General features: G+C 56.6%; 1 protein-coding gene across 1 annotated transcript; it reads left to right on the top strand.

The window, feature by feature from the left end:
* The first annotated feature begins 346 nt into the window (after positions 1-346).
* Positions 347-10,400, top strand: LOC117888471 (zinc finger protein Gfi-1b-like). Its single transcript, XM_034791908.1, has 7 exons — positions 347-805; positions 2,684-2,764; positions 3,064-3,270; positions 6,638-6,843; positions 8,384-8,527; positions 8,798-8,963; positions 9,653-10,400. Exons 1-7 carry the CDS (start codon positions 709-711, stop codon positions 9,865-9,867), a joined length of 1,116 nt encoding a protein of 371 aa, XP_034647799.1. The 5' UTR covers positions 347-708; the 3' UTR covers positions 9,868-10,400.
* Positions 10,401-10,412: the final 12 nt, after the last annotated feature.

The raw sequence follows: 10,412 nt of genomic DNA, 5'->3' as shown, positions 1-10,412 counted from the left end.
ACACCTGAGTACCTCTGTGAATCTGGGCCTCAGTTTCTCAGCTGTAAAAGGGGGATTTTACAATTCTCCCATCTATTTAAATTGTAAACTCCTGTGAGCAGGAACTGGCTGTCTGCGCAGCACCCAGCACAACGGGGCCTCCAGTCTCCCTCGCAATCTGCACAGCACCCAACATGACAGTGGGGGCGAGAGTTCCATCGCAATGATGTAGTTGGACTCGAGATCTGCTCCCGCCGGAGGTTTTTGTAGGCTCTACACAAAAGCAATTCCTCGTGCTCCCCCTGCTGGCCCTGCAGTGAACTGCCCGTGTTTTCAGAGCACAGATTTCTGCCCAGGTTCGTAGGTAAAACAGAGATGCGGTGCGTTATGGGCTGGCGGAAAGAGCCTGATCAACAGATGGATGAGATCTCTAAGCTGCAGCATGAGGACAGTCTGGGCCCATCGCCTTGCCTTGGGGCAAGAGAGAGTGCGTCCAATCTAAGGCCCTTCTGCTGATGCCCCAGTTAACTGCAGCAGTCTCAGCTCCCTGCTGAATGCACAGCTGGATCAGGGACCGCTGCCACTAGACACCCCCGCCCCCTTGCCTCCAGCCAGTGGTTTCTGCCTTGCAGCTGGCAGTTGGGCGTCTGTTCGGATCAGAAGGAAGCCAGCTGTGGTTTGCAGCGGGGAGCGTTAGCCCCCGTCCGGCAGCCTGATTGGCTGCGCGTCATGCGGGTGCTCTGCCCTGCCCCGGCTCTTGGGCTGAGATGGCAAAGGTGGTGGAATAGCCACCCGCAGAGGCTCCCCCACAGCACGGAGGCTGCAGGTGAGTGAACCCTTGGGGGTGAGAGGTCCATGCGAGTGCCTTGCCACGGCTCCCTTACTGCCAATGGATTGTGTCTGTCCAGACTGGGTACAGTTGGGGCTTCCACATGGCAGGAAATAGCGTGATTAGACACATTGGGGCCCTTTCAGGCAGTACACCTTGCAGGGATGGGTGCCGGGAACAGAACCCAGGCATCCTGACACCCAGCCCCCAACCTGTAACCACTAGACCCCACTGCCCTCCCAGAGCAGGGGATGGAACCCAGGAATCCTGAGCCCCAGCTCCGCCATGCCTTAACCCACTACAGCCCACTCCCTTCCTACAGCTATAAATACAAGCCAGTTCTTTCTATCCCACCATCCTGACCAGCTGTCGCTCCATGACCCCGACCCCACCCGACCCGCACTGTGCTGGCTCCTGCTCTGCCCCTGGGGGGCTATGTCTGGAGCTGGTGCTGTGCAGGGGGCTTGCTGGTACCACTTACTCTATCATCTCCCACCCCGGGGGACAGTAAGTACGGTACTTGGAGTCTCTAAAAGCAGCCAAGCCCCCAGCTCCTGGGGGCCAGTGTCGCTCGGTGGGCGCTGGGGAGCTGGGATGGCTCCTGCACCAGTTTTGTGTAGGAAAACTTCATGCTGTACCTTGGTCCAGATGCCCAGCTGGTGTAAACTGGTGTCACTCCTTTGGCATCATTGGGGCCGGATCCCCAGGCGGTGGAAATCGGCTGTTTTCATTTGGAGCCTGGTTGATTTACACCAAACAAGCTCTGGCCCATTTGTACGGCAACTTTGTGGCTGCTGTCCAAGGCGCAGCATAGATCTAGTCTACTGTTTCCAGGTGAGTGAGGGGAGTGGGTTTAGTAGCTAGATGGGGGCTGGGAGTCAGGATGCCTGGGTTCTTTTTCCAGCTCTGGGAGGGAAGTGGGGTCTAGTGGTTAGAATAGGGAGGGCTGGGAGTCAGGACTCCTGGGTTCNAGGGAAGTGGGGTCTAGTGGTTAGAATAGGGAGGGCTGGGAGTCAGGACTCCTGGGTTCTTTTCCTAGCTCTGGGAGGGGAGTGGCATCTAGTGGTTAGAATAGGGAGGGCTGGGAGTCAGGACTCCTGGGTTCTTTTCCTAGCTCTGGGAGGAGAGTGGGGTCTAGTGCTTAGAGAAGGAGGGGGAGGGCTGGGAGTCAGGACTCCTAGGTTCCAGTATCAGTTTTGGCACTGTCTTGCTGCATGACCTCAGAACAGGTCTCTTCACCATCCGTTAACTGAGATACACTGACCTGCCTCTCAGTGGGCCAGGCAGGTGTCATTATGACTAACCCTGAGTGGTGTGAGGTAGCATCTGATCGTTCCTGGGGACAGGCTTGTCAGCCCCATGGTTTATCGGGCACCCTTGTGCATGGGGTTGTACAAACAAATGCAAAGCCTGGTCCCTGCCCTCAGTACTGTCAGGTCCAGGGCTGGAAAGGGCATCTGGAGCTGTGAATTGAAGCACTTCACAGATGTTAATGAACTGATGGGGTAATTGAGGCACAGAGAGGGGAAGGGACTGGCTCAAGGTCACACAGCAAGTGAGAGACAGGCAGAACCCAGGAGTCCTGACCCCCAGTCCTTCCCCAACCCCTCTCAAACCATGAGACCACACTCCCCTCCCAGAGCTGGGAACTGAGCCCTGGAGTCCTGACCCCAGTCCCGTCTGCAGAGGAGAATGTCTGAGGGGCAGGAGACGGGAGGGGTCACTTAGCGACTTGCCCCTACTGGGACCCACTACAGACCAGCGACAGGTTAGGCCTGTCCAGGGCGTTCCCAACTGGCTCAGTGCCCCCCGCAGGCCCCATGGGGCAGGGGCTGGGCCGGCCACATAGTGATGCCGCCTCTCCCCATCTCACAGCTGCCAGAATGCCGCGCTCCTTCCTGGTGAGAAGCAAGAGGGGCCCAAACCACCCGGGGCAGCGACTGGAGGGTCTTGGCGGTGAGTGGGGGGGGGGGGAGAGCTGAGCTGGGGCAGCAGGCGAGGGGAAAGAGTACCCTCAAAGGAAGAATGCAGGGGAGGGGAATGGGAGGGGGCAGGCAAGGGGAGAAGGGCGCCCTCTACTGGAGAGCAAGGCAGGGGCAGGGATTGGGAAGGGTGGGGCTGGGTGAACATGGAGAGAACCCACCAAACACCCCCGTGATCTCACCTGGAGGCCGGGGGTTCGCCTGCCCTGCCCAGCCCAGGGTTGGGGGTGGAGGGGAGGCTCAGAGAATCTCACCAGCAAATCCTTCTTCCAGACCCAGCCTGGGGAGCGCCCCGAGCAGGGCCGGCACCGGCCCAGCCCCCCAAGCTGGGGCAGGGGGCAGAGGAAGGGAGCAGAGCCCATCCCAGGGCCTTGGAAAGCTGCGGGGTGCCAGATGGGGAGGGGGCAGCCAGCCAGCCGCAGCGCAGCCCCCCCTCTGAGACGGACTTCAGCCAGAGCTGGGCCTGTCGGCCCCTGCCAGGTAACCCCCCACCAGCCCCAGCCCCCCCACCCCCGGGGGAACCCCTCACAATCCCACACCAGCCCATCACCCACAGCCTCCCAGCTTCCCTCTCCAGGGGCAATTCCCATGCCCCTTCCCACCTTATCTGACCTTGCCAATCATTCCGGGGTACAAAATTTATCGGAAGGACAGAACAGGTCATGCGGGGTTGGGGAGTGGCACTATACGTGAAAGAAAATGTACAAGCAAATGAAGTAAAAATCTTAAGCAAATCCGCATGTTCCATAGAATCTCTATGGATAGAAATTTTATGCTCTAATAAGAATATAACATTAGGGATCTACTATCAACCACCTGACCAGGACGGTGATAGTGATGATGAAATGCTAAGGGAAATTAGAGAGGCTATCAAAATTAAGAACTCAATAATAGTGGGGGGATTTCAATTATCCCCATATTGACTGGGAACATTTCACTTCAGGACGAAATGCAGAGATAAAGTTTCTCGATACTTTAAATGACTGCTTCATGGAGCAGCTGGTACGGGAACCCACAAGGGGAGAGGCAACTCTAGATTTAGTCCTGAGTGGAGCGCAGGAGCTGGTCCAAGAGGTAACTATAGCAAGACCGCTTGGAAATAGTGACCATAATACAATAGCGTTCAACATCCCTGTGGTGGGAAGAACATCTCAACAGCCCAACACCATGGCATTTAATTTCAAAAGGGTGAACTAGGCAAAAATGAGGGGGTTAGTTAAACAGAAGTTAAAAGGTACAGTGACTAAAGTGAAATCCCTGCAAGCTGCATGGGCGCTTTTTATAGACACCATAATAGAGGCCCAACTTCAATGTATACCCCAAATTAAGAAACACAGTAAAAGAGCTAAAAAAGAGCCACCGTGGCTTAACAACCATGTAAAAGAAGCAGTGACAGATAAAAAGACTTCCTTTAAAAAGTGGAAGTCAAATCCTAGTGAGGCAAATAGAAAGGAGCATAAACGCTGCCAAATTAAGTGCAAGAATGTAATAAGAAAAGCCAAAGAGGAGTTTGAAGAACGGCTGGCCAAAAACTCCAAAGGTAATAACAAAATGTTTTTTAAGTACATCAGAAGCAGGAAGTCTGCTAAACAATCAGCGGGGCCCCTTGATGATCGAGATACAAAAGGAGCGCTTAAAGACGATAAGAAACTAAATGGATTCTTTGCTTCAGTCTTCATGGCTGAGGATGTTAGGGAGATTCCCAAACCTGAGCTGGCTTTTTGTAGGTGACAAATCTGAGGAACTGTCATGGATTGAAGTGTCACAAGAGGAGGTTTTGGAATTAATTGATAAACTTAACATTAACAAGTCACCGGAACCAGATGGCATTCACCCAAGAGTTCTGAAAGAACTCAAATGTGAAGTTGTGGAACTGTTAACTAAGGTTTGTAACCTGTCCTTTAAATCGGCTTCTGTACCCAATGACTGGAAGTTAGCTAATGTAACACCAATATTTAAAAAGGGTTCTAGAGGTGATCCTGGCAATTACAGACTGGTAAGTCTAACGTCGGTGCCGGGCAAATTAGTCGAAACAATAGTTAAGAATAAAATTGCCCGACACATAGAAAAACATAAACTGTTGAGCAATAGTCAACATGGTTTCTGTAAAGGGAAATCGTGTCTTACTAATCTATTAGAGTTCTTTGAAGGGGTCAACAAACATGTGGACAAGGGGGATCCAGTGGACATAGTGTACTTAGATTTCCAGAAAGCCTTTGACAAGGTCCCTCACCAAAGGCTCTTATGTAAATTAAGCTGCCATGGGATAAAAGGGAAGGTCCTTTCATGGATTGAGAACTGGTTAAAAGACAGGGAACAAAGGGTAGGAATTAATGGTAAATTCTCAGAATGGAGAGGGGTAACTAGTGGTGTTCCCCAAGGTCAGTCCTCGGACCGATCCTATTCAACTTATTCATAAATGATCTGGAGAAAGGGGTAAACAGTGAGGTGGCAAAGTTTGCAGATGATACTAAACTGCTAAAGATAGTTAAGTCCAAAGCAGACTGTGAAGAACTTCAAAAAGATCTCACAAAACTAAGTGATTGGGCAACAAAATGGCAAATGAAATTTAATGTGGATAAATGTAAAGTAATGCACATTGGAAAAAATAACCCCAACTGTACATACAATATGATGGGGGCTAATTTAGCTACAACAAGTCAGGAAAAAGATCTTGGAGTCATCATGGATAGTTCTCTGAAAATGTCCACGCAGTGTGCAGAGGCGGTCAAAAAAGCAAACAGGATGTTAGGAATCATTAAAAAGGGGATAGAGAATAAGACTGACAATATATTATTGCCCTTATATAAATCGATGGAACGCCCTCATGTCGAATACTGCGTACAGATGTGGTCTCCTCATCTCAAAAAAGATATACTGGCACTAGAAAAGGTTCAGAAAAGGGCAACTAAAATGATTAAGGGTTTGGAACGGGTCCCATATGAGGAGAGATTAAAGAGGCTAGGACTCTTCAGCTTGGAAAAGAGGAGACTAAGGGGGGATATGATAGAGGTATATACAATCATGAGTGATGTGGAGAAAGTGGATAAGGAAAAGTTATTTACTTATTCCCATAATACAAGAACTAGGGGTCATCAAATGAAATTAATAGGCAGCAGGTTTAAAACAAATAAAAGGAAGTTCTTCTTCACTCAGCACAGTCAACTTGTGGAACTCCTTACCTGAGGAGGTTGTGAAAGCTAGGACTATAACAGCGTTTAAAAGAGAACTGGATAAATTCATGGTGGTTAAGTCCATTAATGGCTATTAGCCAGGATGAGTAAGGAATGGGGTCCCTAGCCTCTGTCTGTCAGAGCGTGGAGATGGATGGCAGGAGAGAGATCACTTGATCATTGCCTGTTAGGTTCACTCCCTCTGGGGCACCTGGCATTGGCCACCTTCAGTAGACAGGATACTGGGCTAGATGGACCTTTGGTCTGACCCGGTACGGCCTTTCTTATGTTCTTATGTTCTTATGTTATGCCCCTGGGGGGCAGTGGCAGGCAGGTGGCCAGTTCTGTGATGGGAGCACCTGCCCCACTGGGAACTGGACTGAGACCCACCAACCTCATCTTACACAATGGCAACTACCAAGGTGTGTCCCATTCCCCACCCTCTGAGCCAGCCAGTCCCTCGGGCCAGGCCAGATCAGATCAGAGCTGGCGCCCCATGGAGGGGAAAGGCCCCATGTCCCAATCGCTGGCCCCCTGAGCCAGCCAGAGCCAGCGTCCCCTGAAGGGGAAAGGCCCCATGTCCCAATCACTGGCCCCCTGAGCCAGCCGGAGCCGGCACCCCCTGGAGGGGAAAGGCCCCATATCCCAGTCCCCCACTTGCTGTTTCCCCATAGGCGTGAGCAGCCCCCCAGATGTGTCGTTCAAGCCCTTCTGGAGCAGCTACCGTAGCCCTGAGCTGCAGCAGCTGGTGCAGAGTGTCCTGCCGCCGGCGCTGGGCTCCGGGAGGGAGCTGGGCAGGGATGCTGAGGGGACCTCTGGCCTCCTGGGATCTCTCCTGCTCTTCTCCAAGCCACCACACAGGTGCAGCTGCTGTGACAAGGTAACGCCCCCCACCCCAAAAGGGACTGGGCTGAGCCCCTCGCCCTGCTGACCCTGGGAGCTGAGGCCTCCCTGCGTGATCAAGCTCTGGGAGCTCCATCCCCCTCCAGCGCTTGGCCTCCCCTCAGGGCTGCCAGCAATGGGGCTGTTTGGAGGCTCCTGCCCCTGGGAACTGGCTGGAGAACCCTTCCCACCTCACTTCACGTGGGCACCACTGCCTGCCACTTCCAGCTCGGGCGGAATCAGATCCACCGCCCCCTAGAGGGGAAAGGCCCCATGTTCCATTCCCTGCCCCCTGAGCCAGCTAGTCCCACCCTGGGACAAGATGGGAGCTGGCGCCCCCTAGAGAGGAAAGGCCCCCGTGTCCCGTTCCCAGCCCCCACCTTTAAACAGAGCTGAGTGAAGCCCTCTCCCCATACCCAGCCTGGTGCTTCCCAGTGTGGGGCTGCGCTGCCCCATATGCCAGGCTCTGGCGCTGCCCTGGGGTGCATTTACCTACTTGCCCAGCCGCTCCTGCCCTCTGTGTGCAGTATCGCACAGCCTATGGGGCACTATCACTGTCACTGGGGGCACAGGGTCGACCCACTGGGGGCCCGATACCCAGCACTCTTGGTTCAATGATGCACCTGGGGGGGAGAGGCCCCAGCTGTGGCCCCATCAGAGCAAACGCAGCACAAGCCTTTCACCCCTGCAGGGCCAGCTCCGACCCCACTGAGTCCGACAGCCAAAGCCCTGCTCGCACTCAGGGGGTTGGCTCAGGGCTGTGACTGAGCCCAGCTGCTGGCTCTGTGGTGGCCCCCATGAGTGTCATGAGTTTGGGGCAGGTCTGAGCCCCTTTCTCAGTGCATCTGTATCATCCCAGCGCCATTTTCCGGCCCCCTGGCATTGTAGTGGCCGCACTGACCCACCCCACAGGCTGCTAGGGGTCTGTAGGCAGAGGGGACAGCTGGGATGGGGGTCTCTGGGGCAGGCACAAGTGGCAGCGTGGCCTAGTGGACAAAACACCAGATTGGGACTTGGGGACCAGGGTTCACTGATCTCTTGGGTGAGTTCTTCCCCTCCCGCTCTGTGCCTCGGTTTACCCTTCCACCCTGTGTCTGTTTAGGGTGTGACCAGGGCATGTCGCAATCTGTGCAGGGCTCAGTGTTGGGGGCCCTGTCCCATTAGGGGGTGCTAGGTGCTGCCATGCTGTGTTGTGGAAACTCGCCCTGCTTGGGTGGAGGGGCTGGTAGCTACCTGGTCCCGAGCCCCGTCCCTGCCAGGGGCTGCCCGGCCAGCTCCTTTCCCCAGTGTCGGCTTGTGGGCGTGGGGTGGGTAATTGTGAGGGTTCCGGGTCAGTGTCACGAGAGGGTGGCTGTAGAACAAAGGCAGGTTACACAGGCTGGCCCCAGCAAATGTCCAGGCACCAGAGGGTGGGTTCAGTCACTGCTGTGATGAGTTTGGGGAGGTCTCAGCCCCGCCCTACATGTCCACCACCAATTCCAGCCCATACATTTGGGGCAGGCTCCCCATGTTGAGCCCATTTCTCTCCCCACCCGCAGGGCCTCCCTGCAGCCCAGCACCTAGGCAGCCACCTGAAATGCTCAACGCTCTGCAGCCACATGGCCCCATGGCGGATGTGTGGACATCCAGGCGGCCTGCAGCACCAGCCTGCCCCTCCATGCCCGGGCAAAGGGAAGCCAGAGGTGGGTGAGGCCTGGAGGGGGGAGGGGTGTGGAACGTGATGGGGGTTTAGAGGTGAATCTTTTGCAGCAGTGAGGGGTTTGGGGGGCTGGATGGGCATCCATTTGGGCAGGGGGCAGCCATGGGGCTAACATTGGGGGGGCCTGGCAACGTGCCATGGGGTTGGGGTGAAAAGGCAGGGCTATATTGGGGAGGCCACTGGAGGAGGCCAGGGTTTCTGCAGGTCATTCCCCCCCCCCCCCCCCCCCCCCCCCTAATGGGTCTCCCTGCAGGTGAGGCACTTCCCCTGCCGGATCTGCGGGAAGCAGTTCAAGCGCTCGTCCACGCTCTCCACACACCTGCTCATCCACTCGGACACGCGTCCCTTCCCCTGCCCCTTCTGCGGGAAACGCTTCCACCAGAAATCTGACATGAAGAAACACACCTTCATCCACACAGGTGAGGGGCAACCAGCTCGGACTCCCCCAACCCCCAGGACAGGGGCATTGGCAGAGATTTGGGGGGAGAGGGCACAGCTGGGACAGCAAGAGACTGCAGGTCGGGCTTGAGGGTCACCAGCAGAGCTGTGGGGGGAGCACAGGGCCAGGACAGCAGGGGCTGCGGGTCGGGATTGGGGGCACCGGGCAAGCTGGGGGGAGCCCAGGGCCGGGACAGCAGGGGCTGCGGCTGCGGGCCGGGATCTGCAGCCTGCCTGAACAGCGGGACATTTGGTGCACGTGCCTCCGTGTCCTGCCCTGGACAAACTGGTCCCTCGCGCCTGCTCCAGCCTCCCGGCCCGGCCCCGCGCAACTCCATGGAGCAACATCACCATCTGGTGGCCTGATCAGGGAATGGCAAGTGAAGGGGGTCACAGGGCTGCAAGCATCGACTCCATGACCATACTGCAGCCCAAGCAGGATCCAGGCTGCGCTGGGCCCATGGCCGGCCGGGTAGGTGGGGGGCCTGGGCCCGTGGCTGTCTGGGTAGTTGGGGGCCCTGGGCCGGCCAGATAGGTGGGGGCCCTGCTACTCTAGAGTCCTTCCAGTCCTGCAGGACTCTGGGTGAGTTCTGGGGCTCTCTGATGAGCCCTGAGGGATCCCAGCCCCTCCTGCAGCCCCCACCCCTAACCTCTCCCCCCCTCCCCGCAGGTGAGAAGCCTCACAAATGCCAGGTGTGCGGCAAAGCCTTCAGCCAGAGCTCCAACCTCATCACCCACAGCCGTAAGCACTCAGGGCACAAGCCCTTTGCCTGCTCCCTGTGCCCCAAGGGCTTCCAGCGCAAGGTGGACCTGCGGCGCCACCAGGAGACCCACGGGCTCTTCCACAGCCCCGGGGGCAGCCAGGTGCTGGGTGCCCTCCGCTAGGAGCTGGGCAGGTGGGGCCCGGGCCACCCGGCCTGCAGGGGGAGCTGTGGAGGCCAGAGGAGAAACCCCAGAGTTGAGGGGGGTCCTGGATCATCCCCCAAGCTGCCATCACGCCCCATCCCCCCTCGCCTGTAAGGTGCTGCTGGGACCTGGAACCACCATGTGATGGAGTCGGCAGCCGGCAGGAGGACTCAGCTGCCCGTCCTTCGTGGGCCCCTCTTGCCAGCCAGACCATGGGTCCTCCCATGGCTGAAGGTGGGCACAGTGGGACAGTCGGGGGGCCTGTTTGGGGTGAGGGGGGAGCACCAGCCTGGTCGCCCTGGGGCTTCTCTGCATCTGGCTCCCTGCATGAGCATCTCCCCGGGGGCTGGGCTGGGGCAGAGGGAGGGGTGAGCTGTGGGCTGCACCCCCCGACCCAGATGCAGGGGAGAGATGTGAGCTGAGATCTGTCCTGTGGCCCAGTAAGCAGAGATGGCTCCTCAGCCCATCGCTGTAACCCTCCCCTGGCTGCCGGCGGAGAATTAAAGGACGTGAGGGGAAAGCAG

This window comes from Trachemys scripta, chromosome 16, assembly GCF_013100865.1.
Source record: "Trachemys scripta elegans isolate TJP31775 chromosome 16, CAS_Tse_1.0, whole genome shotgun sequence".
NCBI lineage: Eukaryota > Metazoa > Chordata > Testudines > Emydidae > Trachemys > Trachemys scripta.
This window is presented reverse-complemented; position numbering and strand designations above follow the sequence as displayed.

What these genes read in the sequence shown, in the direction of transcription:
- LOC117888471 (XM_034791908.1), top strand. Translation starts at nt 709, where the DNA reads ATGCGGGTGCTCTGCCCTGCCCCGGCTCTTGGGCTGAGATGGCAAAGG. An exon ending in GGCCTGTCGGCCCCTGCCAG is followed by an intron (nt 3,271 to 6,637) that starts GTAACCCCCCAC and finishes GTTTCCCCATAG; the next exon opens with GCGTGAGCAGCCCCCCAGAT. An exon ending in ACACACCTTCATCCACACAG is followed by an intron (nt 8,964 to 9,652) that starts GTGAGGGGCAAC and finishes CCCTCCCCGCAG; the next exon opens with GTGAGAAGCCTCACAAATGC.